General features: G+C 43.5%; 1 protein-coding gene across 6 annotated transcripts in view; it reads left to right on the top strand.

Annotated features, from left to right (window-relative positions):
* The first annotated feature begins 382 nt into the window (after window positions 1–382).
* The window catches only part of nsd2 (nuclear receptor binding SET domain protein 2), an 11,920-nt gene continuing 4,158 nt past the window's right edge, over window positions 383–8,144 (top strand). Inside the window, exons 1-14 of one of the 6 annotated variants that reach the window (XM_031873228.1) lie at window positions 383–575; window positions 1,927–2,564; window positions 2,988–3,156; window positions 3,274–3,440; window positions 3,595–3,690; window positions 3,852–4,277; window positions 4,727–4,946; window positions 5,531–5,631; window positions 5,848–5,968; window positions 6,114–6,226; window positions 6,489–6,578; window positions 6,776–6,902; window positions 7,061–7,261; window positions 7,381–7,560. In XM_031873228.1, the coding sequence (XP_031729088.1) occupies window positions 1,956–2,564; window positions 2,988–3,156; window positions 3,274–3,440; window positions 3,595–3,690; window positions 3,852–4,277; window positions 4,727–4,946; window positions 5,531–5,631; window positions 5,848–5,968; window positions 6,114–6,226; window positions 6,489–6,578; window positions 6,776–6,902; window positions 7,061–7,261; window positions 7,381–7,560 (2,620 nt within the window). In that variant the 5' untranslated portion in view covers window positions 383–575; window positions 1,927–1,955. Of the gene's footprint in view, window positions 576–1,217; window positions 2,565–2,987; window positions 3,157–3,273; window positions 3,441–3,594; window positions 3,691–3,851; window positions 4,278–4,726; window positions 4,947–5,530; window positions 5,632–5,847; window positions 5,969–6,113; window positions 6,227–6,488; window positions 6,579–6,775; window positions 6,903–7,060; window positions 7,262–7,380; window positions 7,561–8,144 lie in introns of those variants that run through there. The other 5 variants (XM_031873229.1, XM_031873230.1, XM_031873231.1 and 2 more) reach the window with 5 other exon arrangements.

Genomic DNA, 8,144 nt, shown 5'->3' with positions numbered 1-8,144 from the left:
GAGTAGAACAGAAAAACTAAGCATAAACATTAAACATTTAAATATAAATAAATATAAATAGATATAAATAAATGTAAATAAATACAAATAAATAAAAAATAAATAAATATAAATACATATAAATATACGTTTGCTATATATCAGTAGTCACATCTCGTTTACATTTTTGTTTTAAGAAACAAATAAACATACATATAGTGTCTGTAAGTTGTGAGCACTAACTATTTAGACGGGAGACACCGAGGTCAGAGGTCAGCTACTTCCTACGGTTGGGTTTTTTCCTTCTTCTTCTTTGAGGTTTATTGGCGGTTGGCAAACAATGAATTGGTACATTAGCGCCACCAACTGGTCGGGAGTGTGGATCAGGATGTCTAGTACTTGTGGGTTTTTTGAAAGGACCGGTTGGAGCCTCTCTGAAGCTCTCGACCAATCGGAAGTGAGTATTTTTCGCGCTGGTTGGCCGCAGAGTTTGAGTTTCCCGCAAGCTTTTGATTCGGCTTGAATGAAATCCTTCGCTTTTTACATGATGAATACGGACATATTTCCACTTTAACGACCGAGAGGAGACCCAACAGGTAACTACAGAAGAAACGGTCTTTCATGTTATTGTCATCCCGGCGGATATTTAGCCGGCGCAACCAACCATTTTAGCGAGAGAAGACCTGCTAGCTAGCAAGAGAGGACCTGCTAACGCAAGCTAGCTAGCTGACTGCGCTAGCTAGCTTCGGCTAGCTAGCATGGTTAGCTTTTCTTTTTTTTTTATTAAACGAGCTGTCATGGCGCCTACAAATTGAGTATAAATCAGCGAAAACAACAGCACAACAATTTTAACACATTACTGCAATAATCATCAAGCTGTTACGCACATGCGTTTATTTATTTAGTCACGTGTTTTGTTTTTATCGGGTAGTGTAAAATAACTATCTTCAACTATCCAGCAAATAGTCCAAGCCGACACCCCAAAGCGACTTAGACTATTTGCTGGAGTGCGACGTAATGGATGACTGTAGCAATGACAGAGATGCGATTGTACGTAAAAAAATGGTTAAATTAAATGTAAAATGCACAATATATACAATGAGAACAGAGTAAAAATATTAGATATAAAAAAAGCACAATATATACAATGAAATAGAATAATATTCAATTAACTAACTTACTAAACAGTAGTGCACATATTAACCACACAAACAAACAAACAGTGTTATAGTTGTGTGATTGATTTGGCCAGAAAAATAGCCAATGTAACCTGTTAAGCTTTTTAACTGAAGTGGTTCAATTACATAGATTATTCGCACCCCAATAGCATTACTCCGACTTGTCAACTGCTTCCATTTCCGCGGCTTTTACGCAGCACACTTAGCCACCCACTCATTGGACATTCGCTGCATGCGGTGGAGCTTGCTTTGCAGCACAGACTCCTGAATTCTCCACACCGCTTTGCACACAGACGGCAGCTAACTAATCCTTTCTGCAGGAGAAAGCAGACTTAAAATTGTCTCGGTCAGAGGTTTCCACCCGTGGTTTTTGTTGGTGTGCATGGATTTAATCAAGATTTGACTTGATCTCGTTCACATTAGTTGTGATTAGAGTATGTGTTTGTTTTCTTTTGGTATACAGAGGTATTGTTGCTTCAGACTTTTGGTCGATCGAGACACTCGACTTTGTTATTTAAAGCATCCAAAGCTTCGGAGATAGAACATTCCGTGACAGGTGCAGTTTTCTCTGTCGCCTCCAAAGCTCACTGTTCATGCTCTGCTGGGGCAAGTGAGTGAGTGCCATTTTGTAGAATGTGTAACGTTATGCTCCTAGGATTCATATCCCCAGAATGCCATTTTACAAAGAGCAGCAAAAATGTATTGCATGCTGTGTTGATGTTGTCTGATGGAACCTGTGGAATAAGAAGTTTCTGTTTCTGTGCTGTAGCTCAGTGAGCCTGGAGGGGGTTAAATGGGATGGACAGCAAAGGTAGCTCCCTGCCTTCGATGCCCGAACCAGCCAACCCGATCAGCATGAAGCAGCCACCGGAGTCCCTCGGTGTACGGAAGGGTGGGGGGGACATGAGCAGTGACCCTGCTCTACTAATAATGGACAAAGCTGCCGCCCAGCTGGCCGCCACACTACAAGACGGTGTCCTTCAGAAGATGGCCGGCCACAGTCATAACAACCACAGCCACGAGAGGCTCAAAGACCTCACCTCCCGGGTGCTGAATGGGGACCAAGACACGCTGCCTAAGCTCTGTGCTCCAGAGCCACCCATGTTTAAGGGTGCCGAAGCCCCTGCTATGAATGGCACCCATCAGCACAATTGCACTCCTCATACTGAACATGAACTGAAAGCGATGATACCCCAGGTGGTGAAGCAGCCGTTGTTTGAGCCGTGCTGTGCCAATAGGACCAGTTTGTCCACGGCCACCGAAGATGCTATATCTGCACCGGAGAAGAGGCAGGATCTGAAGAAAAGGAGGGGGGGGCCTCACAAACCAAACCTCGGTTCTTCTGCCGTTCCGGTGGAGCCACTTGACCGCACCAATGCTGGAGGTGGAACTGGAGCAGCTGATGAGGTTTTGCTTTTATTCCTACTTTTTTAAGAAACAAAGGATCCATATTTTTTTTTTAAGTGAGAACTTCTGTTTGTCTGTGGCAAATATATAAACGACTAACAAGACCCCAATAATGTGCTACGGTTATGCTGACAGATGGTATTCAGACAAAAGGACCATACATCTAAATTTGAACAAACAGCACCAGGCCTCCTATGGACAGCTGAATACACAGTGAATGTTTTCTAACAGAGATGTTACATCTTTAAACTTAAATGAACAGCTGCAGAGACTCAATGTATTGCATGTGAATTATTGTAAAATACTGATGGATAAGCATATGTGTGTGGGAACATAGTTGATTTTAGGAAGGAACGGGTGTTGATCCTTGATGAGTTTCTATTAGTATCTATTTATTTACTCACTATTCCTTCTCTTCTCCAGCCTGATCTCATCCCACAGCTGACGAAGGAGGATACACAAGAGTCCCCTGTGCTGATCAGTTTTTCTGTTGGTGATTTGGTTTGGACCAAGGTGTCGGGGTACCCCTGGTGGCCTTGCATGGTGACCACAGACCCAGAATTTAACAATCACATCAAACCGAAACAGAAAGGTGAGTTATGGTCTCTACCACCTGCATCCATTTGCATTAAGTGATGTGTTGAAGTAAAGGAGTCAGTGTTTTTATACCATTATTCATTTTATTGTGTTTTCTTGTTTCTGTTTTTAGCCGTCAACAGTAGGTTGGGCCCCCTTTACCATGTGCAGTATTTTGGAGACGCCCCAGAGAGAGGCTACATCTTTGAGAAGAACATGGTGTCCTTCACCGGGGAGGACCAATACCAGGAGCTCAGCCAGGGCAACAAACAGCCAGCCTCTCGCGTCATACACAAGAAGGTAAATTGGCTTCTCCTCCTATGTGATGTCCCTGCCTGTTGAGGATGTGGTCTGCTGTCGTTTAGAAAGACTTTGCTCAGAAGTGTTGCAACATCAAATCATTGCACTTCCTTAAAAATTTTTCTATAAAGTTCTCTCGTCATTACATTTCTAGAAAGTTGCATTCCAAATGAAGAATCGGGCCTTTTTTAAAACGGATACATTTGATATCAAGTCCTCTCCTGCACAACTGTCACATGCTGCTGATCACGTGTGTAATTTTGTTTTTAAATATTGCCCACAGTGTAAAATGTATTTGTTCATAGCGCTCTCTTGGTAGCAACACGTGTTCCCCAGTTGAACACAATGATTAAACATTACGACTTTGTGTCTTGTATTAAAACCTTGGTATTTTCTCCCTTTGCCGTGCAGACGGCTCCCTCTGTGCCCCGTAAACTCCAGGCTCAGTGGAACATGGGAGTCATTCAGGCCAAGGAGGCCTTCATCATGTCACTGGATGAGCGCATGGTAAACTTCGCTTTTCTGTACGATGACGACGGGCCTCGTCTGAACCCCTGCATCCTGGAGAAGCTGAGGCCAAAACAGAGCAACGAGATGGACCAGGAAACGGAGTCTAGAGTCGGCCCAGACCTCCCTTCACTGCCGGTGGGCCCTGCCGACGACCCCACAGCCGCCTCTCGGTCCCAAGACAGCACTTCAACAGAGAAAACGCAAGCACCCAGAACAAAACTCAGCTCGGGAGAATATCGAAGAAGGGGCAAAGGCCATCTAAATAATGTCCTGTTGAAAAACAAAGTTTCTTCCAAAGAAATACTTCATCCGCAGCTGGCCTCACAGGTTCGTTCGGACAACTCACTAAAGTGTTTCATCAGCTTGTGTTTTTTTCATGCAGACTCGCAGACACCTGTTCGGAGAGCAGGGACACCTATGAAATGATAAATATTGGACTTAAAAGTTCCGAAATCAGACTAAATGTAAAGTGGACCGTAGTCACAGGAAACTTCATTTCAGCTCAGTATAACTGGTACAAACACGCGAGTGGTTCATCTCATCGTTGACCCGCGTTATAGCTGCTGCTGTTGTGAAGAATAGGCTTCAGGTATAAATTCATATTTTAACCTTTCAATGTGAACTAAAATTAACAAATTCAAGGTGTGAAAATACAAAGAGCATTCTGGAATGGAAACCGTTGTGGAACCCTGATTTTATGATCATATTTCGGCAGCCTAAGAACGCTTTTGCCTTTTTAAGATGATGCCTTTTGATACATTTGGTTTTTTTTATAGGATCCCACCACTTGTGCACCAGATCTACAAACTGAAACAGTCGTACCTCAGAGGAAGAGGAGGAGACCCAGACAGGCTCAGTCTCCCACAAAGACAGTTAGGAGAAGGAAAACATCTGCAACGGACAACTCTTCTGACCCCGGGAAGAACAGGAAATCGGAGCCGGTTTCTTCGACAGACAATATAACGGAGCCGGTCTCGCTTCCAGTTTCAGCTCCAGGTTGGTTGAAAGTTGAAACCCGGGCCGTGTGTGAAATCCGGGCTTGGCTGGTATGTGTTTACCAGAGCGGTGGAGTCTGCTGCTTAAATTGCCACATGTGGCTAGTAAAATAGTGACATGGTTGGTTATTGTGGAATTTATCACTTAATGTGATATTTAAGAATTCTCCCTCCTGGTTGTATAAAGACGGTACGTTTGTGTAAATAGTTTGTCCTTGAATGTATCCAAAGTGTGTTGATTTTTAATGTCAAATAACACCAAAGTCGTGCACAGATAATCACATTTTAATGACTATTGGCTGCTTATTCCCCAACTATTTACAAAGCACAGGAAACCAATAACTAATACTAATAATCCTCGCCCGTTGTAATATACAAAGAGCTTTTCGTTGACGTAGTTGCAGCGTAGTTCATTTTATTTTATTCAGCCCATTTGGGTGCTTGGCACATGGTGGGAGAAAGCTGTTTAAATAAATCATTAGGATACTCTTAAAGCATGTTGTGTTCTAACCATTAACAGCAGACATGAACGTCTAAATCTGAACCAAATCAGGAAGTTTGACCTTTTCTAACGTTTGTTTTTAGTGAAGAGGCACCGAAAGAAGAGGTCGCCGACAGACGCGACGGCAGACACGGTTCAGCTGCCTAAAAAGAGACGTAAAACAAGCAACGCTGCAGAGAAACAGGTGAGGTTTCCCTCTGGTGCAACGTTAGTTCAGAATCAAAACGCCAACTGTTTTTGCAAAGTAGTAGCTGACATTGAGAAGGACCTCACTGTGGAGACCCGTCTAGCAAAAAGTTGTTTAAAATGCTGCGGCAAGATGTTTTTTTACTACTAAACATCAATACTAAAATGCATAGTAAGCACTTTGTTATAAAGTGTTGATTTTGTTGTTTATCAGAAACCTTCCCAGGACTCGACCTCAGAAGGAACGGAGAAAAAGCAGAGAAGAAGAAAGAAAACCGACAAAGACGTAACAGAAACCAAGAAGAGCATGACCAAGTCTAAAGCTCCCCTCACCGGTAAACCACCCTGTTCATCTGTGTTGACAACTCTTTAAAATTCACATCTGAGACCTCTGCTGTTTGTTCTTGACTCCACAGCATCTCTTTATGTTATGGCTCCGCAGTACTTGGTTTGTCATTATCAAACACTTTGTCTCCACAGAAGAAGACACAGAGAAACCAAAGCGTAGGAGGAAAAGGAAGCAGGATGGAGAGACTGAGATCACACCCTCCAAGGCAAAGAGAAGGCGGGTCACCCCTTGTCTTGATCCCGAGGTGAGGGGGAATAACACCCGTTCAGCACGAAATGTCCTCATAAACATAGAGAAGGTTTAAAGTGCTCCAACAATTATTCAAAACGAAAGCCTGCCAGTGCAAGTTGTTTGGTATTATTTTAATTAAAGTGGTACAAACTGTCTTCAAGCATGAAGACGTTTGATTGTTAATCATGTTGCAGATTTATGGCTATTCAATTCTAATTGTTATGAATCAGCATTGTCTCATTGATTTAAAATCCCCCGCGTGTTGTTTGCTGCAGGGTTCTGGGAGCGAAGGACGTCCTGATTCTCCCAGTGACAGCTTAGACGGGACGAAAAAGGGCGAACGGAAGAAAGAGTTTGTCTGCCAGGTAACACTCCTTATTTAAATGTAGGACATTTATTGGGAAGATGCTGCTTCCCTTTGTTTCTAAATGCAAAGTGTTTTTATACAAACATGCTGAATCCCACTAGTCCTTGTATAATCATCTGTGGGATGTAAACATATTTTCAGCTTTAACCGAAATGTCTATTGTAAATCTCTATTTATTTATTCTCTCCCCTACAGACGTGTGAGCAGGCGGGGGAGGACTTGGTGCCCTGTGAAGGCCAATGTTATGGGATGTTTCACCTCCAGTGTCTGGGTCTGTCATTCAAACCTGACGAGAAGCTGCTGTGTCAGGAGTGCAGCACAGGTGAGGAGCTCACACTTTGTCCAGAAAACAACAATTTATCTCATTTCATTGTCTTTTTCTGACCATTAGTGGACGCTTGTTAACAGATCACTAACAGTTAACTGTCAAGAATAGTGCCTTGGAGGACTGAGACTTCCCCTTCCTGTTTCTCCTCTCAGGAATTCACTCGTGTTTCACCTGTAAGCAGCCGGACGGCGCTGTGCGGCGCTGCCACGTTCCGCACTGCGGCAAGTTTTACCACGAGGCGTGTAGCCGCCTCAACCCGCTCACCGTGTTCGACAACAAGGGCTTCCGCTGTCCGCTTCACGCCTGCCTGAGCTGCCACTACGGCTGCCGCACCAAGCAGAAGTCCACCAAAGGTGGGGCTCTTTTATTCTACTGTTGAGACTCTGTTACCTTTAGTGTTACAGCTGGTTGTGAGACTCAAGGTCATGTGCATCTGTCTGATCCGGTGTCTCTTCTGCTCTCTGTTTTGCAGGTAGGTTGATGCGTTGCCTGCGCTGCCCCGTCGCGTACCACGTCGCTGACCTGTGTGTGGCGGCGGGCAGTGAGATGATCACCAACACCGCCATCATCTGCACCAACCACTTCAACGCCAAGAAGGGCTACAGCCACCACAGTCACGTCAACGTCAGCTGGTGCTTCGTCTGCTCCAAAGGTTTGCCTCTCCTCCTCTTTCATCACCAAAGAGCAGTTTCAGAAGACTTCTATTGATATTGTTTTGTCTACTTAGCCAATCAGCACTTTAATCATTTTCTGAGTTTGTGTTAAAATTACACTAAAATCCAGAAAGAAGGTCGTAGAGTTTGTCGAGCAAGATTTAAAGTCTCAGTGAAACTAAAGTAAGAGTCTTTAGCTGCGTATTCCCCAGTGAAACTTCTTATTTGATTAGACCCATAAAAAGTGGATCCGGAGCTACAGAGGACTGCGTTGTGGTCTGCTTGTCACTCAAAGTTGCAGTTTATTAATAAACGATGTCATGATATTATTGGCTAAAACTGGTCGGATAAATTGCTTACGTGAGCACATTTCGTTTGACAGAAAGAAAAGATTATTGGATTTTGAGATAAAAAGAAATGTATTAGTTTTGCATATATTAAGTATGTGACTGGGGATGTGATCTAAAAGGGTTTTCATTTCTTTTTAAACCAGTCCTCCCACTTCATCCTCTCAGCTTCACAACTGCAACACACACTGTGTGTGTGTGTGTGTGTGTGTGTGTGTGTGTGTGTGTGTGTGTGT

The sequence above is a fragment of the Anarrhichthys ocellatus genome, unplaced genomic scaffold (assembly GCF_004355925.1).
Source record: "Anarrhichthys ocellatus isolate YVR2014 unplaced genomic scaffold, GSC_Weel_1.0 scaffold69, whole genome shotgun sequence".
Taxonomy (NCBI): Eukaryota; Metazoa; Chordata; class Actinopteri; order Perciformes; family Anarhichadidae; genus Anarrhichthys; species Anarrhichthys ocellatus.
Note: the sequence above shows the minus strand (reverse complement) of the source record. Positions and strands in the feature narration are given on the sequence as shown.